This window comes from Lissotriton helveticus, chromosome 3_1 (genome assembly GCF_964261635.1).
Source record: "Lissotriton helveticus chromosome 3_1, aLisHel1.1, whole genome shotgun sequence".
Classification (NCBI taxonomy): Eukaryota; Metazoa; Chordata; class Amphibia; order Caudata; family Salamandridae; genus Lissotriton; species Lissotriton helveticus.
The window spans coordinates 382,849,359-382,875,334 of NC_136061.1; the positions used below are offsets into that span (position 1 = coordinate 382,849,359).

At 42.0% G+C, this 25,976-nt stretch overlaps 1 protein-coding gene across 2 annotated transcripts in view; it reads right to left on the bottom strand.

The window, feature by feature from the left end:
* Window positions 1–25,976, bottom strand: part of LOC144822502 (solute carrier family 13 member 2-like) — a 375,313-nt gene that overhangs the window by 49,340 nt on the left and 299,997 nt on the right. For both annotated transcript variants that reach the window (XM_078680117.1, XM_078680118.1), the window contains exons 9-11: window positions 11,411–11,532; window positions 3,635–3,796; window positions 1,627–1,764 (exon numbers count right to left, since the gene is read on the bottom strand). In XM_078680117.1, coding sequence (XP_078536243.1) covers window positions 1,627–1,764; window positions 3,635–3,796; window positions 11,411–11,532 — 422 coding nt within the window. The remainder of the gene's footprint in view (window positions 1–1,626; window positions 1,765–3,634; window positions 3,797–11,410; window positions 11,533–25,976) is intronic.

Below are 25,976 nucleotides of genomic sequence, written 5' to 3' on the forward strand. Positions count from 1 at the left end.
CCATAGAACATCTGAGGTGACCAGCACTTGTTTCTGACAGCTCTGTCCTATATCAACGCCAGCCATAATACTCCGGCAGCATTGGCCTGAGTTCAGTGTCTACTAGACTAAGGTAGTACCTGCTCTCTTAATCTTCCTGATAACCTCATACAATGTCTCCACCAGGTACTGAAAGCGGCTGCTCTGCGTATTTCAGGCATCTTTCGCGGAGTGACTATTTATTGCCCCTGTTCTTGACTACCTCTGTTGGCTACCCTTAAAGAAGAGGGTCCTGTTTATGGCTCTAGCTAGTGAGCACTGTGCAATGCATGGCACCGCCTCCCAGTTCATAGCCTGAAAGTTCCTTTTGTCTTACTGGTCATCTCTGAAACTAGCGACAGAGCCTTTTATGTGGCGGCAACAACAAAAACAAAAACTGTCTCTGCTACTCACGGTCTATTCCATCATCTCTTTCATTTAATAGGTCCTTTCTAATCTTTCACATTAAATAGTTAATTTTAACACTTTTTCTTTTTGATAGCACTAAAAGCTTTGGCGAACCAGCGCTTATACATAGTAACATAACATAACATAGAAAATATGGTTACTTGTTGCTAGTATTAACTTATCGTATCTAGTAGCGACATTATGGCAGACAGATTTCTGTTTTTGGCGTGCAGATAGGGGTAGCAACATTTTAGACTACAACAATTTTCCATGTTTCAATTACATGGAATTTGATTTGATATACGTCTGCTTGATTAACATACTCCTAACCAGATACATTAATGTTGAAGCCTTCCACCTAGGAGTTTCATCCCCGTTTGATGGCAAGTGGCCTGCTGTCTTCTGTCTCTGAATAGTGTTGAAACTCCACAATGATATAAAACATCCTTATAATACAGAACTGGGGGTACATGACCCAATATGTTGGACTGTACTAAGTTTGTATAGCTTGTTGGATATTAGCAAGGCTTCATATCTCTTGGTAGGTTTAGCGTGTTTATGTAATGTTTATGTTGGATGTTAGCAAAGTCTTAAATATCTTTGCCAGATATTAGCAGGCTTTTCTACTTTTAAATATATTACTAGGAAGTTTTTACAGCTCGATGTCAAATATTAACATGCTTTCTGTATATGACATTAGCAAGCTGTAATATAGGCATATTGGCCAATTGTAAGATGTAATACTCTTGTTTCGGGTATCAGTAAGCATTATCCTTTTTATATAGTATATTTGCAAGCTTTCATTTCCTAATGTAGAAAATGTGTAAGATGTGTATCTTCGTGTCTGATAAAAGCACGTTTTAAAATGTGTAGTGCATTAACTTGCTTTTATATATTTATTTAAGATAGTAGCAATCTTTTATATCTTGTGGTTGTTCACGAGCTTGTTTTATTTATTTCTGTGCATGTCTTTCTTTTTTTATGAATACTTTTGTTTTATATTCGTCTAAAAAAAACTAGAAGTGATTCATGCTAAACAGGAAAATACTTTTCTCCACACGTTCCTTTCACAGTAGAAATGGCAGAGCTTAGAGAATGCATCTGGCTTTCCTTTTGAGATGTCTGCAACATCTCACGTATTGATGACGCATGCCTGACTGATAGCAGGTTTTTTGTATAGGAGAACACTGATTTACTCACCATATCAATGACTTTAAGTTGTCCATAGCCGAAGACAATGGCGTTAGGTGGAGTTGCCACTGGCAGCATGAATGCCAGGGATGCTGACAGGGTGCAGGGCAACATGATGTACAGCGGATGGATCTGGATGGCTTTAGCCTGGGCAGCAGGGAAAGAAGAAAGACAACTGAGAATGTGTGCAACAAGGAAGCCACCAAAAGTCACAAACATAATCACTGGCCTTCTTGGTGAAATCAATGCATAAACCACCGTAACACTCAGCATGGAAAAACCAGGTGCACCCCAGTGGCTTACCTTACTGTGGTACGGAGTGGCCATATGTTAAACACCCACTTTCCTGCAGCATGATAGCATTTTCCCCTATCACCACTTCTAGAGATCCCAACTAGAATTAAAAAGCAGGTACAGCTTGTGGGTGATGTTTGGGAATCCCTGAGTCCAAATCCCTCAATACGAGTAGTCACTGATAGAGGTTGGTAACAGCAGTAACTGACCCCATCGGAATAATGACATTTGTGAAATCACCACAGATCGCTTAACTTTCAAACTGGATATTTTGGCTGCTAAAAGCAGCTGAAATCTCTTGGTGAAAGTCCAGCCCACAATGAGGAATGTCCAAGAGAAGTGGATCCGGAATTACCCGCAGTAATTCCTCATTTCACAGTGGACTCTCGGGACCTAACTCATAATGGGCCGGATTTTCCCCACCGCAACGGTTACCGGTAACCCTGGGCCACTTATAATGAGGGCCTAAGTGTTTTACACATGATATTCTGTGCATTCCAAATGCAATCACCTGAGGAACCAGACACCTGGTGGAGGTGCAAAAATAGACTTTATTAGGAACTTTCTCTTTAGACATCACGTCTGACGAAGGAGGGGCCATATTATCAAGAAAGGGTGATAAAAGTGGCGATAAAAGCGGCGATAATGTATCGCCCTTTCTTGATAATATGGCCCGAGTTTCGTAACTAACAAGAATCCATTGGTTCCCATTCAAGGTAAAGTGAGATGTGCTGACTTTAGCTGAGCAATGAGACCGCTGGAAGTGGATCCTTACCTCAAGTCTAAGGCAGTAAGTTCCAATCTTATGTCTACAGAAAATAGAGCACATTTGAAAATAGTTTTGTGTATATACAAGTAACCTCAGGTTGGAAGTGATGTGGTTTCTCTAGAAATGCTGGTCAAGCTGTTTTGTTATGAATTCATTAAAGGTATACAATCTCTGTGCACAACTGTGCTTTGAAGGATTTCAAATTCTACGAACATTTGTTCTTGGAAGATACTTAAACCTTACACACACCTCTGTGAGTTTTACATTCTCAAAATCATCATCTGTCTAAACTTTGAGGGTTCTCAACTACCCACACTATGAGGTGTCTTATATTCTACTATGTATCATATGACAATTCAAATTATTTATAGATCTTCGATTAGAGGGTTTTCATGTACTGTGCATATCTTTTCTTTGAAGTTTTCCAAATTATAAGATTATAGGGCCACATGCATCAATCATTTTACCGGTCGCAAACGGACCGATTCGTAGAATCGGCCCGTTTGCAACCGGTTAAATGCCTTTTCAGGTGCATCAAAGGCATTGCATTTGCAAAATAGGTAATCACAATTAATTGCGATTACCTATATTGCGAATGCTTTTGGGGAATCGCATATCGTGATTTCCTATTTGGGATGCAACAAGCCTTTCCTATGCGAGTTTGCATTTAGGAAACGCTAATTACCATCAACTGTAAGTTGATGGTAATTTGCAAAAACTTTGATGTGCATTTTTCAAAGTGCTATGTGGCTCACACACATGCCCTTAGGGCATATGGTTGCACCACATGTGCACACAAGCCAATTTTGGAGGTGCATCAGGATGGCCTTTTGGCCCCCTAGAACCCAGAAAATTGCAAGTGCATTTGCGATTACCTATTTGGATATGCATGTTCTCATCAAATGGAATAGTGGGCTGTCCAGCTCCACCTTTAGGACTTGTATCAACTCTCACCATTGACGCCAAGATGGGAAGGAAGAGTGTGGTTGTGGCCACGTTGCTGGTGCATTCGGTGAAGGTGGCCACCAGGAGGCAGAGGATGAGGGCAATCGCAGCAGGTGGTATAGACTCCAAGGGTGTGAGCTTCTCACCCAGCCAGCGTGACAGTCCAGACTCCTGAAAGACAGAAGCAGGTGAAGAGGGAAGACGGAGAGATTCAAAGTGTGAGAGAAAACGAGAGGAAGAGAGAGAAAGAGAGTAATATACATTGCCATTTTGGGGTGCACCTTTGTCCTTTATTGAGAATCACCGTTCATATTACATAGACACAGTTATTGGAAGTGTCAGCAAACAGGCTAAGGTTTGAATGAACACTGATCCTTAATAAGTTTCAAATCTGTCTTCCAACATCATTGTCTATATGTTAGCCCTCTATTGACATATCTGCTGCACATCAGTTTTAAGTGATTGTGGGGGCAATCAGAATGTTTTGGTTAGTTTATGTCATTTGTAAGACCAAATGATGCATATAAAATAACACAAAACAGAAGAGATAACATTATGAATTGACCTAACTGAATTCGACGAACATAAATTAAATTTATACAAAAACACACACATAAATTTATGCCACGACAACGGACATAAATATGGCTCAATGACACACAGTAACTTTTTTAATAAATGCACATACACACATTTATTACTACAATCAGGTCAAATTATATATTATCACAGAACAGCAAAACTGACATGAGAAAAACACTGTTTAAATGCCTCACGTGTTGCATGTTGCAATGACATTTCAGAGGATAACAATTTTCTTAGTTGGCAAGGGCCCTCGTCAATGTGATTATTCCATACATCACACATTTAACACGTTGAGTCAGGTTCAATGCTTTGTTTAAATACAAACAACCATGAAAAAATGTGATGGAATTAAGTGTAAATGTCCCTTTCAAAGGTGGGATATGCATTATCTCATAAAATGGAGTAGAGTGCCTTCTAGCTCCATCCTCATGACCTGCATCAACTTTAATCATTGACACGAGTGGGGAGGGGAGGAACATCATCACACACTAGAGGCTTTTCCTCTTGTGGGTCCTGGACCTTCCTCACATGCACACATGTTAATAAATAATGTATTACACTCTGCACATCTGCATATATATGTTAATGCCATAGCAGTGAAAATATATGTTTTGTATAGTCAGTTATTTAGAGCAACTGTCTGTATAAATGCACATTCACACAATTCTTACTACAGTGCAAAGGGCCAATTCAAGTTTATAACCATAGAACAGCAAATTTGACACTTTTTACTACCTCACTGTTTCATATTACAGTTACTGTACATGTGTAAACAACTCTTCTAATGGTCAATAGACTTCTTTAATGTGATTGTACCTTGCCACACAAATATAACATCCTGGTATTGGATAAATATCTATATGTGTCGATATCTGTGTGTATATCAATATGTATCTATGACCCCACACAGAGAACAGTAATTACGCGCTCTTAGAAGTTGTGGATAAAAGTGCAGAGTTTATTCCTCCGATAGTAACGCGTTTCGAAAGTTAGACTTTCTTGATAACACACTGAGTGTTGTGAAGAGGTGCATTACATAGGCAAAGTACTTAGGCAACAACATAAACAAAAGACTAGGGATAAAAGTCAATGTTCACTGCACCACAAAACCGGTTGCCATCTTAGAACTGTTAATCTTACATACATAAATCAATTATATTACGTGTTCCGCATTATAATGTGTACAAAATATATCTATATGCATCATTGCTTCACATCATGAATAGAAGGCAAGTGCATATGTATGTATATCTATATCTAGAGCTGCATATATGTATATATTCACTGAAAATAAGTAAAGTTAAAGAGACTTCATAGTCCAATATGGAAATTTGATCTCTTACATTAAAAAAAAAACAGAAATTCACACAAAAGAAGGTTAAAGTGCTGTTATAACTAGTTGTTAAAATAAGTTTAAAAGAATGTTTATAAACCATTACAACACTGAAATTTACCAGTTATAGTTCAGTGAAATAACTATAACTTGCGCCCAGTCATGAACTGCTTATGACCTCACCTTTTACATCACTCATAGCATGTTAATTGACATCATTGATAATATTATTTATGCCATCTCAAATTACATCCTTGGTCATTTTAATCAGAAGTGGCAGAGAGGGAAAAAAATCCCTCAAGACCAATCAGATCGCTCAATTTTTTTAAATTTACGGTACAGGAGGAGTACTGCGATTCTCCAACAGTAGAAACCATCCAAATATCACAAAGTTTTGAACCTTAATTTTTCAAAAAAATCAAAACAGATTTACACCAATTCACAATAAGCATACTTTCTGATGTACCCCGGAGGGCAGCTAACCCCTTTTGCTATATTAGGCCCTTGGTCTGTGGCCATGTCCTGCGTCCAACATCCGTTAGACAGCAAACCCCGCCATGCACAGCCTTGAGTTTTGTGCAGCATGGGGTGGTCGTAGGGCCTAACCATGCACAACCCCTCCCCGCAGACAACCGACCTCGACGCAGAGCTATTTACAGTACATTTAAATGTTTCCAATCATGGAGCCAGCATAGACCCCTTTGTTCTTGTGGGACTCCTGCAAGAGTTCAGGGGCCTGTGTCTGCTACTCAGGGACACCCACAGTATCGCAGACATCCCCATTTTTTTTTACCCCAGGTCAACACAAGGTTCAGGGGTGAGGGTACCTGTGCCCAACTCCATTATACCTTATTTTCATTTTCATTTTCAGGGCACAGGGAATGAGTTCTCAAATCCTAAAATGCTGGCCACAACATTACTCTTGATATTGTGCCAGCCAATTAGAGGGCAAGGTCTAGTTGGAGTTCACAGGAGCCTCTTACTCCCACAGGAGTGTGGTGGCTGATGGGGAAAAAAACCTTTGGCCAATAAGATCACTCTAGTTTTTTAGCATTGCATGATCAAGGAAATCATGCGAGCTACCGCACACCCAACCGTCCAGATAACAAAGTTTTTTAACCTTAATTTCTCAAAACATTTTGAACAGATTTTCACCAATTCACAAAAAGTACCCATTCTGGGCCAAGATCTAGTTTTGTGCCAAATTTGGTGTAATTCCGTTCAGCTGTTCTCACAGTATCACTGTTGAATTTTCCAGTGGAAGACTGTATGGGAAAAGTATTTTGGGGGATTCCCCTTCTTTCTAAGGCCCGCTTGATGGAACACCCCAAAAAGTTACGGTAAAGAGCTGAGGTGGATGAACCTTTTTTGGAAAGTAGTTTTGTGAAGATTCGTCACATGCCGTCAAAGTCATTAGTAAACAAAAGAAACGCCCTTATGCTCTTACAATTGTAACTAGGTCCTAACTATACTTACACACTGTACAGTGTATATATGTGTGTGCTTATATATATATATAGTACACTACGGTGCCCCCCCCCAAGCAAAAGCTATTGTCATTAGGCGGTAATTTCTGTGAGGGGAGAGAGGAAGCAGCACAGTGCTGCCTGATAAGGGTACAGACAGGGGAGTGAGCTGGACTAACACACCCAGGAGTACTGTGGCGGTATACAGTCCAGTGCCAATAATTTGGGGCATCACTTGATGTTTGTAGTTCCCCATTACTGAATGGGGCACCACGACAGACCGTAATAACCAGCATGCAGTTCACCTGGAGTCAAGAGCGCAAGAAATGAGTGAAGACAACAAGGACCCCCTGGGTAGTATATAGACTCCTAGGGCAGGGTAACAACTGGTGTGAGAAAAATCCCAGGACGTCTAAATGTACAGTGTGAACAATCGGGATAGATCAGTGGTCAAGAAGGAATAATCGAAGAAATAACAATGTTTATATAAAATAAATATTTTTAATGAGTATTTGTTTAAAAAAACATATAGTGTATGACCAAGGGGTCAAACCATATGATAAGGGTAAAAGATGCTTCAATTACATACAGTTCTAATAATCATACAACATAAAATTCATAATCAATACAGTGAAATTTATACACAAAAATACACGTAATGAATCAAATAATAAAAAAAGGGAGCATAAAAACTCGACGCGCGTTTCGGCAGTGAACCGCCTTCTTCAGGAGACATAGAATAAATCAACATTGGACGCTCTATCCATGCAGTAACTATGATGGAAGGTAAAATCCTCTGCAATTTTGATAGGGATAGTGTGGATTCAAGGTGGAGATAGTCCTGATCTCCACAGTAGTAAGTAGAAATCGATACTAGGGATAAACGATGCCTTGTCCAGATATGACTTTATATGGTTTCCAAGTACACTCACATAACTGGGTATTTTCAATGGAGCTGGCAATGTATGTAGCGCAGATATAGACAGTTCTAAAAACGTTGATCACAATGTTGCTTTGACTTTCACGTGATATAGAAGATTGCAGTTCTGGTGAGTATTGCCCGGTATTAGTTGACTCGAAGGAATGGTAAAAGAAGTTTCTTAAATAAGTAAACAATAAACGGACAGCAGGGTGGTGCTGCTCCGACGCTCGTGTTGTGGGGATCCGACCTCCACACAAAAAGGGGATAAGACGTCTCTTAAGAAAGTAGACGATAAACGGACAGCAGGGTGGTGCTGCTCCGACGTTCGTGCTGTGGGGACCCGGCCTCCACTCAAAAAGAAGATCACGTGAAAGTCAAAGCAACATTGTGATCAACGTTTTTAGAACTGTCTATATCTGCGCTACATACATTGCCAGCTCCATTGAAAATACCCAGTTATGTGAGTGTACTTGGAAACCATATAAAGTCATATCTGGACAAGGCATCGTTTATCCCTAGTATCGATTTCTACTTACTACTGTGGAGATCAGGACTATCTCCACCTTGAATCCACACTATCCCTATCAAAATTGCAGAGGATTTTACCTTCCATCATAGTTACTGCATGGATAGAGCGTCCAATGTTGATTTATTCTATGTCTCCTGAAGAAGGCGGTTCACTACCGAAACGCGCGTCGAGTTTTTATGCTCCCTTTTTTTATTATTTGATTCATTACGTGTATTTTTGTGTATAAATTTCACTGTATTGATTATGAATTTTATGTTGTATGATTATTAAAACTGTATGTAATTGAAGCATCTTTTACCCTTATCATATGGTTTGACCCCTTGGTCATACACTATATGTTTTTTTAAACAAATACTCATTAAAAATATTTATTTTATATAAACATTGTTATTTCTTCGATTATTCCTTCTTGACCACTGATCTATCCCGATTGTTCACACTGTACATTTAGACGTCCTGGGATTTTTCTCACACCAGTCAAGAGCGCAAGATACACACCTGTATGTAGGAGGCGGAGCCGAGAGACTACTTTAAAGGGAGTGGTCTCTGAGTCAAACCCAGGTGAATAAACCAGCCTGTGAGACCGGCACTGATGATGGCCATTCGGGCTGAGAACGCGTCTGCCCAAGCATTTCACGGACTATAAATGCCTGCTCTGGAATTGTGCTCAATAAATCCTTTGTCTGTACCCAGAGCTGTGTCCCACTTGCTTTTATTCCAAGGCAGTGTTAAGAAAATGGTGGAATCTCTTTTGTACAAGGGGATATTGGGTAAGGTTAGGATTTGCTCTCTCTTAAATAAGGCTCGCTGTTTTCCTTTTTAAAGATTTTTACAGATAAATACAGACAAAAAACATTCATTTTTTCATCTGTACTTATTTTTAAATGTGGATATAAATGGAGATTGGGTTGTTTTTTGAGGTATTCTAAATACTGTCTGCCATGACTGCCAGGCCAATAGATGTGTGGATTGATAGATAAGGGGGTTAAAAAAGAAAGGGATTTTATGAAAAGAGGCTTTCACAGCAGTAGATATGCACAAGGTTAAAACTGAAATTTGCATAATTTCCTATAAGTGAACTGATTTATCTTCATGGGGTGTTAACAGCACTGAAACCTGGCAGGCATTCAAGCATGAGTACATATTTATTGGTTAAATAAATGTGGACATATACAAATTTCAGCTTACTTTTTCCACAAAACCCCAAATAAAAATGGATAAATACAGATAAAATTAGCAAAAAATCAATATGGATAAATACAGACAGAAATGGAGAAAAAAAACACCATAAAATGGGGAGCCCTACTCTTAAACTATGGATCACGCTGAAAAAAAGATGTGTGAGACCACTGTAGGGTTAGTGCTATGGATAACGGTATGGAACAATAACTCTTGAAGTCTTGTGTCGATCTTTAGAAACAGCTAGGATCACCGTAGCTTACAGGATGTCGATTAATTAAACGTATAGGGATAGTAGAGTTTATATCACATAGCCTCAGTGATAACACATAGCCGATTCGCTTAGGTCCAACACAATCCCATCATTCATCTACTATTGTTGCTGATGTACTTTGGGAAGAGGAGGAATGGAAACTGTACAAAGTAAACAGGGCTCTTAGAGCACTATTCACTTCCCTATCCTGCCAGTGCCTCATGACCCTTAAGATCAGGACTATCCCTAATTTACAAATACCATTATGTCATAAACATTGGGGATGATTAGACCTGGAACGTTTTTCTCTCAGAAGAAGAGAGTGGGCCCACTGTTGGGTTGGAGTTATGCTGTAAACTTCTGTTTGGTTCATTCTTGAAAATGTGGATTACCTTTGAGTATAGACTGTGCACCACCACTATTGGAAATGTGACGTAGACCATGGTTGCAATGTAATTTTGGGGTAGACGTAATACGAAGTATTGGCAAAGCCAATATATGTGGCTTTTTGTCAGGGGCACTGATTGGTAAAGGCTGGATGACTTAGTGGGTGTTGCCTCCAGTTATGGTAGAAAGCAACATTTGGGACTACAGCAATATGGAAGATGGGAGTACAGCTTCTTTCTTGAGCAGACACAATTAGTAAAGTGTTATGAAAAGGATTCAATAAATGATATTTGCACTGATAGTCGTGACATTACACGGCAAAGGCACAAAGGAAAAAGTATGTTTTTTGCTACATTTTAAAGATTGCTTACATGCGCACCCGTCTGTGCCCTGCGATCAAAAACAGTTATATGTTCAACACAATTTTATAATGACAGCAAAAGAACACAAATGGACACAAAATGGACATTTGTGATTAGCACTGTATCTTTCTAACAATCTAAGACATCAAAGCATCAAACACTTCTAAACCAAAAATATATAAACCAGCAGTTAAATGTCATTGGGTCAGCAAATTAAATACATCAAAGAGAAGACACTGGCTCTAATTAAAAAAATAACAACTTCAGCCCCACCACCAAAACCCAATTGGGACACAAATAGGACAATAAAACCATGGTTGTAATGCCATGGTCCTGACGGATATCTCATTCAAGCAATGGCGTAGCACGAAAAACACATGAAAACCAACGGTTAAAGAGGGCTGACCCAAAATACGTACTTCCTTTTGCAATTTTATGACGTAGTGCTAATATGAGGTATTCTGTGCAGTAAGCAGCTATAACCGTTTGTAACTGGTCCTAAAACTAAGTTCAATTTTTTGAGAAGCTTTGTCTACTGATGCAATCCATGCCCATACATTTTTCAGAAAAGGTGAGGTTCTCATGAAGACAGAGTAAGGATCTCTGATTAAGATTCCATAGCCACACCAGACCCGAGTTGCGATTTAGTCAGTGTGTCAAGAATTGTGTTTGGAAAATACAGACAACCAGAACACACTGCAGAAGAGTGCAACGGTTGGTCCTTCAGATTTAGCTTAATCAGGGGAAAAAGGGAAAAGCGTAGGATTACCTCACTGCCTTTGGCCAGCGCAAAACCACCTCCCAGCAGGAGCACGATGCCCCAAGGCATCTTCTCATGCACCGTCTTCCAGTTCAGCAGAGCAGGGGGGACTCGAATCTTCCTCTTACCATCTAAAGAATAAGTGGGTCAAGGACATGGGAAAAAGTGGTGTCCATTAGGAGCAGAGCAGTGGTGGGAAACACTTAGAAATAATTTAAACAGCATCTGCCCAATACATTTCTGGTGATTTTTGTGTTTTATGCATTAAAGGCCTTCTGAAAGCTAATAACTACATTATCCACTCCTTGCACATATCAAAGTGTTTTGTACATATCTTACAGTTGTAAAGAATGATTTTTTGACATTAGAGTATGACCTGTAACTTTATCTGTGGTAAGTGCGGTGATAGTCTGCATTCTACTGTTTCTGTTGAGGTATAACACACCACTCTGCTGTGCTTTTGGCGCTGTGACCACGCACCTTTAGTATGCACCTATTTTCAGTCCCTCTTCAGGACATGCATCTCTGGCATCAGGTCAGGATCCCCCTGTCATTTAAATTGAGAGTCCCAGTAAACTCTTGCAGCCAACAAGTTCCTGTCATTAAGAGACAGGATCTTTTTGGCATAGCACGCTCATGGTTTTGCAGACTTAGGGCTCGAGTACAATGTTGGGCGGACTTGAGTCTGCCCAACACCGCCGCTGTCTCAGAGGTCGGTCGGTCCAGACACCTCTATTACGATGCGACCACACATGGTGCCATAGCCCTCTCCCATTTCCCTAGGGGAGCTAGTGTTACGGCTGTAAACCGACTGTAACACCACCCCCCGTAAGGAAGTGGGAGATTGGAGGTACCTGCCACGAGGTGCAGGGAGTAACAGAGGCTCCATAGGTGCTTCCACGGCCCCCATATGAAGGCCGCAAGGGAAAGAGGGCCCTGCTAGGGTCCCCCTAACATGCTTTCCAACAGGGTTTCCATATCGGAAAGGCCAGCATGGATACCCTGCTGGACACCGTGCATCGTAATCAGGACGGCGTAAACCACCGTCCATGTGGATTACAGGCCGGTTCTGACTGGCTGACGGGGCCTTTGAGCCCATCGGAAGCCAGCCAGAATGACAGGACGGTTTCAATTCTGACTGGCTGTTTCATATTCAGCCAGTAGGAAGTGAAACCGACGATGTTGGCCGTAAAGCCGCTGACCTAAGGTCTGAGGCTTGATGACCAACCTCGTACTAGGCCCCCTAGTGTGGATGGTGGCAGTCTTAGGGCCCTTCAGCATTTTTATAACGAGAGCCTCATCTTTTTGTAAATTACTGTTGGTTGTAAGCAGTGGTGCTGGAACAATTTTCAGAGTGGGGTGGTGCCATCAATATTATGCCAATGCAGTTTTAGGGAGAGTGTGAAATATTAGTACCATGCAAAGTGTAGCACATGAGCCATGCCCATTCAAACAGGAGCTTGACCAACATGTGGTACGTAGCTGGTTGTGCGTTTTGGAGCACGCTGGTGCAAATACATTTACTGAAGCATGGTGTGGTAGCACATTGCCAGTTACAGACATTTTTCAACAAAATGGCTAATAAATTTGCACAGACATGCAGTTTTACTGATAAAACTATGTAGCACAAAGGATGGTGTGTGTAAATTGGGTTCAGTGAAAATATATAATTTGTGCATCACCAAGTAAAGTGTCTACATTTGTTTTAGTCCTATTAAAACCTTTGTTTCCAATGCACTTCAGAATTACAAAGTGATGTGCTTCATTTGTTCTTGCCTAACTGCTGTTATATTTTGAAATATATTTGCACAGTTCATTTACAGGTCTATACATGTTGAGTGTTAGAGAAAAACCGACATCCTACAGCATTTTCTTTCACACTCCCTGTACCCCAGTAAGATCGTGGCACAGTTGACTAAAAAAAAAACCTCTCACTTTGCAATCAGAGAAAGAAAAGTAAACACGAATACCCACATTAAAAGAAAACAGCAATGTGTAAGAAAACATAGCGTGGCATTTGATCCCGGTTTTTGAACTCACTGCAAATGTAATGTAATGTAATGTGTGTATACTTGTAAAGCGCACTATCACCTGAAAGGTATCTTGGCGCTGTATACGCTGTGGAACCCTTCCTGGCTTTCCCTGTGAGATGCCCCCTTACTGGGCACCTCCAAGGTGAGGCCAGGCATCCTAGCGCTTTCGGGGCCATTGTGGAGATTAAGCAAGCTATTGCCCAGAGTTGCAGAGTGGGACCCATGATTAGAGTAGGCACCTAGGCGAGAATTATCGAGTCCGTGGACATTGTGGACATTGAGCCCAAGACCCTGCCGCGTCGGGAATTGAACCCTGGTCCCGGGCCAGACCTCTGCCTCAGGGTCTGCCGCTCTAATCGGTGCAACAAGATAAAAGCAAAATGTAAAGGCATTTGTATTGCTCATTCACCTTTTAACTCTTTTTGGGGGCGCTGCAGCAGCATGCACCCTCCCCTCGCAGTCCTCCTACCATCGCCTACGGTTATAAGCCTTTAAAAGCTGTTGTTGTCTTTAACCGAGATTTCCTTAGGCTATGCTGTCACTTATGCTCGCTGATGGATTTCCTTCATCTTCCCAGGACATTGTGTGATTATTTGTACTGCTCACAACAGCAGTCAGCGTGGTAGGGATACATAAATACCTTCGAAGCCCTGTACTTGCCTGAGGCTCATTATCTGCTGAAACATTACCTGTCCTACGCTTGATTAGATAGTCTTTTGTGTTATGCCCACAGAACGCTTTTAGAGCCTCTATTAATCGAGTCTGCATGAAGACAGCTCTTTCCTGCATTGCAGCACCTATTGACCAAAAGAAGGTAGTATGCACGTTTGCCACGACTTTATTTGTGAAACTGGTAAACTCGCTGCATGTTTTCATGCTCTGCAAATAGTTATGTCTACACTACAGGTGTGTTGGGAAATGTAAGGAAACGTGATATTAGGTGTCACTTGACAGTGAGCCCTAGGCTTAAGGGAATGCATGGTTATAATCAAAACCTGGGTGTACATTTACTAGTGTTTGCGCTAGTACTTGTGCACTACAATTTTGCACTGACTTCACAGGCTTTCTTAACGCTGTTACCCAAGTGCTACGTTTTGTAGTGCGATATGCGAACGCCCAAGCCAGACTTAGGTAAGTATACCTGTAATCTGCATCACATCATGAGAAGGCTAAGATTCACCTGGGCGTAGTCCATGTAGTAGCGCTACATGTAGCTACGCGAAGTGCACTTTGCACTACGCAAGCTACGCGTAGCTACGTGAACTGCATAGTGCACTGTGCAAACTGGTGTTCACACTGATTGCACAGTGCCGAATGGTTGTCCGCACTGTGCAATCAGTGCAAACCGCATCTTGCACAGTGCAAGCGGTCGTTTTCTGCCGCTCGAGTAGATTTCTACTTGAGCGGCAGCTTTCTCAACGCGCAGTGGTAGTTTCTCATCGTGAGCAGTCGCAAGCATACGCAACCACTCGCAATGAGAAACCTGACCTCTCCACGTTGAGAATCTTGCCGGGAGGTTTATTTTCCACGCTCGCGATCGGCAACTTGATGTTGCTGATCGAGAACGAGGAAAAAGTATCGCCGGGATGTTATTTTACTCGCTCGCGGTCATCAACTTGACGTTGAGGACCGCGAGCAAGCAAAAAATGACCGCTACGCGTGTTTGCATTGTGCTACGTGTAATTCGCGTAGTGCGAAGTAGCGCAAACTTCGCAAACTAATCGAGCGTAGTGTAGCACTTAGCTTATTCAGTATATACCAGCGGAAAAGAAGCAAAGACAATAAGCAAGTTGAGGAATTGGGGAGGGGAAGCGGGGTTATTTGGAAGTGTTTTTTGGTGTCACTGCTTTACGAAATAAACATTACCTTTCATTTTGGTATTATTGTGACACTGTCTTTTAGATATCAGTAAGAAATTGTCTTTTTAATATTAGTCTGGATCAAAGAAACAATGGAGGTTCTTTTGAATGTATATTCAATGAGATGGATGTTCATTTTTGCCTTGCCATTTTATCCACTAAAAGAAACACGACGTGTCCAGAGCAGGAATAATCCTTTAAATTGATGAATTGTTGGTATTATCCCACTGCTTAAAAAAACTGTAGATGGCAAGACTTCTGGCTTTAAACAGGATGCTGATTGCTGTGATAACCCGATTTTTGCAAACGTAGAAATGTATAATCGGACAGCAGAGAAGCCTGCAAGGTTCAAACCTAGGGGTGTGCTATATTGTCTTGTACCCTTTTTTCCTTCCTATTACCCCCTCATTCATCGTAATAGTCCCAGTCCATAAATATTGAGGCATACAGTGACTACAAATTGGAGTAATGAAGATTACTAGTAAGTAATCGAAACATGCCCTTCCTCTCTCATCTTTCTTATGTGTTTTTCAAATTAAAACGTTCAGCAGAGAGCATTCCACCTGAGGTAATCACCATTTAACAGGTCAGGGATGAGGCTCTGGCTGTGATTAGAATAGAGAATGTTGACCTTACTGCCTACTAGTAATTTTTATTGTTCTAACATCTGTTTCTGATGACAAGGTGACTGGATCGTGTATTGTTGCTGTATGTGCTGCCAACTGCTGCAAGAGCCTGATCACACACGATCTGCCCTATGGCTGACTGTCGGCTATACAGCTATTGGACTGTTCCACACGTGAGCCTGTGCACCATGCTGGTTGTGCGGTGCTGCATCAGTTCCATTTCCAGGCGCCCTCCACAACTTCCTCCTCTCAATGCTGCCACCCCTGCTGGGGGGGGACTGTCCCTGTGCACACCTATCTATTTGCCTGACCGACCCTAACGAAAGACTCCAATCATTGCTAGGCACATCCAGGAAAGACCTCCCCAATGCGGGCCAAAAGCCGGTTGTCCCTTCACAGTGTAGAAGTGCCGCCTTCATCCAGCGTGCCAAACCTCAGCTCCAATACAAAGGGTCATTTTGTTTTGAATACAAGACTATGGAGATATGCTTTCAACTAGTGGTGGGAGCTATTTCAAGTGACTGAAGAGTGCAAAGTGCACTTCGCAATACACGAGCTACTCGTAGCTCTTTGCGAACTGCGTAGTAGCATGTTCGCACTGTGCAAGATGTCGTTTTCAATGATTGCACAGTGCGGACAAGCATCCGGCACTTTGCAATCATTGAAAACGGCATCTTGCACAATACGAGCTGTACTTTTCTGCCGCTTGAGTATATTTTTACTCGAGCTGCAGCTTTCTCAACGCGGACTGGTAGTTTCTCATCGCACGCGGTCGCGAGCATGTGTGACCTCTCACAATGAGAAACCTGACCTCCCCGCATTGAGAATCTCGCTGGGAGGTTTATTTTCCATGCTCGCGATCGGCAACTTGATGCTGCTGATCGCAAACAAGGAAAAAGTCTCGCGAGGATGTTATTTTGCTTGCTCGCAGTTGCCAACTTGACATTGAGGACAGCGAGCAAGCCAAAAATGACCGCTGCACTACGCTACGCTACGCATGTTTGCACTGTGCTACGTGCAGCTCGCGTAGTGCGAAGTTGCCCAAATTTCGCAAACTACGCAAGCGTAGCGCAGTGCTTTGCCCAGGGTTAGGTTAAACTCAGGGGAGGCTCCTGCGTAATGGTGAGGAGCATCACACCACAGCCACCGCCAGGAGTTGATAAATAAAATGATACTAACACAATGTTCTTATCATATTATTTATGCTGTCTGTCTGAGCCCCGCCATAAGTGTAGGACAGGGCTGGGCTCGGCATGTCAGGAAGGAGGAGTAGTGTTCACTTATGTTTCTCCAACCCAGCTGTGTTGCACAGTTGGGTTGGAGATAAGCCACAGGCTCCAATTTACTGTCTGAGCAGCAAATGAGGCAGCGGCAGCCGCTGGTTTAATTGCTCAGGAAATTTGGATCACATGCATGTACTGACTGAACTTGTTGATTTCTACGTTTGTACGATTCTTAGCCAGTCTGTGTAACCCCTCGTAGCTGATTATTTGTATTTACACATATCCTCAGTTCTGAAATTGTCTTTCCAGATGAGTTAAAATACCCCTGTGTGTGTGTGTGTGTGTGTGTGTATGTGTCTGTGTAGAAAGAGAGAGAGAAGGAAAGGGCAGAAAAATATTGCCCCACACCAAAAGTTACTTTAAAATAAGTAGGATCTTCCCATCCCTGGGAAGAGATAGATGGAGTAATTCCTCACACTCCTACTGCTTTTTATGCCAACAAAATGACTGTGGCACATGGATAACACATTTTAATGGATTGCTTAGGATTTCAGGGGCAAGAACATTTTCAAACATTACACAAAGTGGGAGCAGTTGATTGGGAGGAAGAGTATGATGAGTACTAGGAGGAAAAGTTTAGGCTACAAAATTACTTTGAGCCAGCAATAACTATCTCATTAGAAATATATAATTTTGTACCAGGAGGCAAATGGAAAATGATACTTTAAATTAATTCCTAACAGCCATGAGGAGTCATCCATTACTTTGAACTTTGGTGCCTCCACCAACTAAATGTTGGGGTGTCAACTCATGCTAAATGCAAACAGTAAAACAATCCAGTAACACATGTGGTTGACTGGTGATCCCATAGTGGAGGAGGCAGTGGAGACAACTAAAGCAATCTAGCAGTCTGTCTCACGAGTACAGGATGTCAATGAGGAAAAACATTAGAAAAGGACCAATGAAAATTGTTGTCTGGGTAACATACAAACAGGAAATGAATGGGAGAAGCCAGGGCTATATTGTTTTTTGCTATTCCGGACTGTATATAGTTACTGTTAAGGTTATTATATATGTGAGTAAAATGCCAATAAAATATACCATAAAAAGAGGAAATGAACCTACTAGGAAGCAAGAAGGCCAAAACTAAATTGGTCTGTTACTGATGCAACAATAGTGCCGTTATCATATCAAATAAAGGTGCATAGCAATGAAATATTTGTGGCAGAACTGGGCAAATGTCCGGGCTTCTCAAAAGAATAATGATATTGTAAAGTTTTTGAGATCCCTACGGAGATCGCAACATGGTCTTGGTAATTTAAGGTGCAAACAGATTTGGAGAAGGTGAATGAACCGACCACGTATGTGTGCCTTGCAAGTTTTAGGCGAGGCTCTGAATATATGTTGAACTCCTCCATCAAGCATCCACTTCCCAAGGTAAATACAATTCTGGGTCTTCTGGGTGGGGCCACAGTATTCTCTACCCTCAATTTAACACAGACTTAACCCTTATAGAGCTGACAGAAGAATGTAGGTTGCTCATAGCTTTTATAAAGCCATTTGGTTTGGTTCCTTGCCATCGAATGCCATTGATGACATAGGTTGACATTTTGCCTTGTGTCAACAGCATCCGCCTTCCAGTGAGGCATCTCTGTTGAGAGACCTGGATGACGAAGTGAAATGTTAACAGGATGACATTCTTGTGTTCATTAAAAATGAAGAAAACATTTTGCAAAAAGTGTGCACCAGATTTCCAAATAAAGGCCTAACATAATCTCCTGAGAAGTGCAAACTGTTCCCAAAGCAAGTTAAGTACATTGGGCATAATATTTGTACTTAAGGAGTTGTTCCTAAGAAGTCCATGGTTGGCATGATTAATGATTCACCATCGCCTGATAGCAAGTAGAAACTGATGTGTTTCAAAGGTCTGTGAGAGTTTTACTGCAAATCTATTGAGAATTTAGCAACCCTAATGAAACACTTAAGAAACCCTTTGTGGACAGGTGAGGACTTTATATGGAATAAGAAGCAGCAGGAAGCATTTGATGACATAAAAAAAAATCGTCCTAGCTCCAACCCTGAAACCATTTTAACTGGGAAAAATTGTGTGTCATTGCTGTTGATGTATGTGGTGAGGATGGTATTGTCTCAGAAGGTGGGGGATAAGGAGTGTATGATGGCGTATGACTCCAGAATAAGGACTGGATAGTGATGTATGACTTCAGGACCTACCATGGAGCGGAAAGGAAATATGCTGTCATAGAGAGTGAACTACTAGTTAATGTGTGAGCCACTAACAATTACAGATATTTAATTTAGCAGATCAGGTTCACTCAATCAAACTAAATCCATAACTGGCCCTTTAAACTCTTTTAACCAAGTGACTGTTGAGCTGAGCATTGTGGAGAATTTTGTTTTCAGCAACGAAATGTTTGTGCCTCCCTATAGCATTTGAAATGTCATTTTAAATGGTTGCCATCAAGAGTATAAGAGAATGTCAGCCTTGGTGGGTATACTTAGGGCTCAATTTTGGTGACCTGGAGTGAATGCGGAGGTTGAGCAATTCCTTAGGAAGTATGAAATTTGTATGAGGTGTGACCAAAAATTCAGAACCACGGCACCCTACATACAGCCTGTTACTTGGTCCAGTTTATCCGGAAAAAGTTGGGCTTTGACATAGCTGGACCTTTTAATGCATTCAAAAGACAGCCCATATTCCCTGGTCCTAAATGACTATGCTTCTAAGTGGCCAGAAGTTAGGTTTGTTGAGCAGGTCATGAAGTGCTTGAATTACTCATGGAAGTATTTAGCAAGAATGGGTTCCCTGAAATTCTTGTAATGTATAATGTAGTGCAAATCATATCGACAGACATGTCTAAGTTCCTCCGGGTGCATGGTATCAATCAAACCCGCCAGGGCAGCACTCTATAAATTAACAGGCAGGTAGACTGTTTAAACGTAATTTAAAAGATAACATATACTTTTCTTGTCAGAATCAGATTCCAATGTCACTGGTCATTAGGGGGAGGTAGTGCGCAGAAAGAATATCACCCACTCTTTCACAGGAATCAGTCCCTTTCAATTACTAAAGGGAAGACTACCCACCTTGAATGTGTCTCCTGTCATTTTTCTTCCATCGATTTGTTCAGCGGCGACTCCTCTGTAATGGCGGAGGAGCATTGCCCCAGTGGTCAGGGAAAGTCAGCAAAAAATACGATGATAATAAAAAATATTATCATTGTATTTTCCGCTGACTGACTGAGCCAGGGAGTCTTGGACACGGCGGGGCCAGGCCATGACAGGGAGGAGTAAAGTGTGCATTTCGGGTTGGACGGCCATCTTAGACTGGACAAACAGGCATCCTTAGGTTTCTCCAACCCAGCTGAGTTGACAGCTGGGTTGGAGAAAAGCAAATGGCTCCCTGTGCCTGAGCGAGCGTCAGACCAGCCCACTCAGGCCAATCTCCATGCTTGGTATAGAATGAGAGCAGAGTCTAGATTGTGTGGAGAGCCAGTGTTTTGTGCCCCAGTGACTGAAGGGAAGAGAGAAGAAACGAGGCGGCGGGCAGTGTCAGCGTTGGCGACAGGACAGGTACATTTAAAAAAAAATATTATTTCCCAAATCCTCCCCTCGCTCCCACACTTTAGTTTTGTGGCAGCCGCCACTGTTTTTGTTCATGTTATGGAGACACAATGCTGCACTTGAAGCCTCCAGGGCTAGTTACAGTACTACATATGGGCTTGGTTCTAGTTCTTCATGATGCCCATGACCTTTAGTGCATCAAAAGTTTTCAAAATACATTGCCACTAAAGTAGAATTATCACAGCCCTAGTTAAGAATACCGTCCTGGTGCATTTAATGGGAGTGAATACTGTGAGGTAGTGGTTGAACTCCGTAGGGGACTAAAAAAGGAAATGGATGGAGGGCATGGAAGAGAATAGTGGCCAGCCAGAAGGGAATTCTGTGTCTTGCATGATCTTATAGCTTACTGATATTAGTCTCTATTTGAAAACAAATGATAATATAGGTCTTATTCCTGGTGATCAGTTTACCACAACTAGTAGCCTAGTTTAATTTGTGGGTCTGAAATTTTCATTTCTGGTGCTTTACTCTTGACAGCCAATGATTCAATCATTAGTCTTGTTCCATTCAGTGTTACATATTCCTAGTATCATTTTCAGGTGACACAACAAGATATTTTGAGCTAGGTCACTGTTTAATTGTGGGGCGCGTCCCAATATTAATATACCTTACCCACATTTCTTCTTTCAAGTTGATGTTCTTTCCAGAATATGGATGAGAATGTCATTGTTCTTTGCTGTCTGCACTTTATTGTCATATCTCATTAAGATCCTTGGTCTTGACTATGAACTTTATCTGGGGTGGCATGTTGGAGCCATAGCATTCAGTGGGCAGTGTGGTGCCTTGTGTCTGGGTTCAAATTTCATCTGAATGCCTGGGGAAACTCCATCTGTGCCAGAATGTAGGCTGTCTTAGGGCCTGATTACGAGTTTGACGGCCCAGGGGACCGACAACCCCATGGTGGAAGTGCGGTGGCGATCGTGTACCAGTCACCAGTCGTCCAACCGCTGCATTACGAGTGCGGTGGTCGGACCGTGAGGGGACTACCGCAACTGCCAAGGTTGCGTGACACAGCAGTCCTAATGCTGCAATATGCTGGGCGGTGCTCCTGTGGCACTCCCAAGCATATTACAAGTTTCATCTCTGCCTCTCTTTTCAGGACGACGAGCCCGCCCTAAAAGTGAGGCAGGGAGGTAACAGAGGGGGCCCTACAGGGGAACGTCTACCCACAGGGCCCAATAATCCTTTAGTTCAACCCTCTGTCTTGCTCCGTTATAGAAATCAGGCATTTCTGCTCTTTGATGCTGTTCTTGCATTTCAAGGGTGTGTGTCATCATTTCAGGTAATTTTCTCTGAACCTATGTAAGGAGAATGACATAAATAAATAGTTTGACATGAATATAGTCAAGAATACTGTAACAATTTTTTTTTATCAAACAGAATACTCAAGCTAAGAATATTGTTTTTTGTATATAATATCGTTTTTAAGAATATTGTTATATTTAATATTGTTTACCATCATACAGTGCATGTTTTAATTAATTTAATGTATATTTGTTACTATATCAATTTTAAGTATTATATTTAGTATAATTGTTAAACTGTTTTTAAGTATAAATTGTAGTTTAACCAGTGTATTTTAATTTAATAAGAAATGTATATTATTGCAGCAGGTTGGTGAGTTTTTAGGGGAATAGGCTGTGAAGTGAATTGTATATTTATTAATTTTTAATGGTAATTATTTTTTGTAAACTAAATATTTAGTTGAATATTAATTAATTACATTGTTTAATTGGGATTTCATTTATTTACATCTACATGTTAAATTAGTGTATATTTTTTATAGTTTAAAGTTGGAGTAGTTGGGGATACCTTAGGATAGGACGATATTTAGGCTGTGATTGTTTTTTGTTAATTATTGTCTTATCATATTTAAATGTTTAATTGGTAATTAACTGCATTTTTAAAATAACTATTATGTAATTGTTTTCTTTTATTTGAAATATTTATTAATGTGTTGATACGTGAGGGAACATGGCGGCTGCGAGCTAGACGCTCACGGCTGCGGGCGCCATTGGGAGGAAGCACTCCTGGGAGAGAGCCGCAAGAGAGATGCCACAGGCGGAAAAGAATTATTTAAAACGTACTGCATTGCGGAATATTGCAGACATGTGAGCCAAGCGGGCTTGCTGGAAGCTGGAGGCTAATTTTCGGACCTCTGGGGAAGCGAAGGAGGGAGGCAGCAGTGGAGCTCCGACGTTTCTGGTAGGCCGGCGTTAGGACTGAGGGCAGGTCCGGTCCTAGGCATGGGCGGTATGGGCAGCAGCCCAGGGCCTCGCGCTCAGGGGGCCCCGCCACCGGCCCCGCAGAGTAGACCACAGAACAGGGGGCCCGATATGAAATGCAGGAAAAACGCTGCGCGCACTCGCACAGACAGTAAGGCACTTAGAGGGGCCTCACATCTTCCCTTTCGCCCGGCGCCTCAGAAGGCCTAGGACCGGCTCTGACTGAGGGCCCAGACAGAACAAGTTGAGCCTGCCAGCAGCCCTCTGAGGAAGTGAGGAAGACGGCTGGAGACCGGAGGAACACATTAGGAGCGTGGAAGTGGGGAGAACTGTGTGAGTGAGTGGGGCAGCCCTCGCATATGGAGACAGGTAGAATCAAAGAAGGTGAGGCTCCCAACAGTTACACTTTGAGGACCAGAACACTGGCGGTAAGACGAATTTTGTACCTATTTCGTCTGATACATTTTAAGGATAAACACAAGGAGCTAAAGTAATCATTAAGGCGAAGCGGGGGCGGCAAGGAAGGAGTCTTCAGAGTAGAGGAGCAGGGAAATCACCAGGAAAAATTAGCGAAGGTAATAATAAAGGCAAAACTGTAAACGCGCCCACCAAAATAAAAATTACTCCCTCACTTAATTTTTTTTCTTGTGCTTCCAAGTATGCAGAAAGATGGTGAAGGTGGTGCAGGTCTCAATATGGAAGTAGCCATGTCAGGTAACAGTGCTAATTCAGAGGGAACCGCAATAGGTACGAAAAAGGGTGCAAATAGCGTTGGCGGTCTCTCAGAAATGAATGAGCCTAGCTGTAATACCATGGCACTTCAAGAAGAAGCTATAACAATTCCTCTGAGCAACAGATTTACTGTGCTGGCACTATGTGGTGACTTAGGAGCTCCTGTTCAAGCTAAGAATGGAAATAGACAGAGCAGATCAGATGCGGGAATATCTGAAGTGAGCCAGGGGAACTCAGAAGCCTCAGAAGCCTACCTGGCAAGCATTCTATTGGGTCTGAAAAATGAAATCAAGCATCGATTTGAATTCTCAGAAGCAAATCAGTGAGGCATACAAGCATCCTGCTTGGAATTAACCCAAAAACTGGATGACGTAACCATTCGTACAAAGAAATTAGAGGAAGAGGTGGTCATTGTAAAGCAGGATGTGGTGAAGAACGCTTCTGAGATCTCAAAGCTAGCAAGGCAAAACCAATCCTAACAGACAACATTGAGAGAGTAGAGAATCATTACCGTAGAATAACTTGAGATTTCTGAACGTCCCCGAAGCCGAGGAAGGGTCCGATACGAAGGCTTTTATCATCAAGTTGCTAGGGAATACAATCCTGAAGGGTAAGGAAGATATCAAGCTTGAGCATGAAGTCCAAAGAGCATACACAAAGAGCCTTTTCATCGCAACCCCCAAAGGGCCAAACCTAGTAAGATCCTTGTGAATTTTCTCTCTTATACCACCAAAGAGAAGATTCTTAGTGGGGCCCTAAAAACGGCCCATACCAAGTAGATGGCTATTCACTGCTAGTTAGGTCGGACCTATGTAAAGCTACAGAACAGAGACAGTGGGAGCTAGGAAACAAGATGGAGGAGCTGCGGAAGTTGGGAGCGAAGGTTTAGTTAAAATTCCCTGAAATGCTGCGCATTATGTGGGATAATTAAATGTACACATTTCGGACAATAGAAGATGTTGAGATACCACCAAGTGACCAAATTTGGACTACTGGGAGAGTTTGCTCTCTTGTATATTGCTGAATTAGTTCAAATTCCCCCAATGGTGCGCCCATAGGCATTGTTATGCCTGAAAAGAGAGGGAGGGTTTGCCGGGGTTGGCTAAGCGGGGTGGGGCGGGATGGTGGTAGGTGGTTTTGGCACGGGTGGGGTGCAGTGGGTTAAAAAAACAAAAAAAGTCCTCAGAACCTCCTACGCTAGAGAGTTTTAATAAGCCAGTAATGAAGCAGCAGGTGGAATAGGAGAGGAAGTATTATGGCTAGAATCCCAAGTATTGACATACTTACATGGAATGTGAATAGTCTAAACCCAGACAGAGGAAAGTGCTGAAGTATTTAGAAGACAGTCAGGCACATATTATGATTTTACAGGAGACACACTTACTAGCAAATGAAAGTAAGGAGCTGTGTGGCAGGTGTGGCTGGGTCCAAAATTTCATTGCATCTGATTAAGCACAATGTTGTAAGGGGGTGGCAATTTTAACCTGTTTACCGGGGCAAACATTCAGCCGCTGTGTGGGCTTTCTGAAGGGTGGGCGGGGGTGCGTTGGCCAACGGTCGTTCGCAGCCCCAGGGAGGGAGAACGGGTTAATTAGAAATGGCAGTAGGATCCAGCTTTAGTCGTCAAGAACGGACAGCTCCGATAAATAGGTTCTAGCTCGAATGAGATGGGCTGATAGTGATTTTATATGTGTCAGGTTTTATGGACCCAATGAGGATGATCCACAACATATTATAGATTTGGAATTGAGATTGGTGAATATGTCAGCACCTGCGATTGTGGGCGGGGTCTTTAATGTGCTGTTGAATCCTATAATGATCGTTCAATGCAAAGGGAGAGTGCTCCTGTTCTCAGAAAGAGGAATGCATTGAAAAGTCTGATACATGATCTAGAATTACTAGATGTCTGGAGGCATCTGAGAGGATATGTGAGAGAGTATACTTATAGTAAAAAACGCTATCACTTCTTAAGATTAGACTACTTTTTGGTTGATAGATGCTTTACAACCAATATTAAAAAGAATGAGCATCTTCCAGCCCACATCTCGGATCATCCAGCAGTCATCACCACTTTACAGGCACCAAGGTAGCAGCCCTGAAAGATGTTGAAGCTAAAGCGTGCCCTTCTCCTAGATGGGGGAATGGAGATAGCTTTGAAAAAGGCTGCACTAGAATACTTCATTAATAATAAATATACTGCCTCCCCTGGTATTGTATGGGATGCCTTTAAGGCAT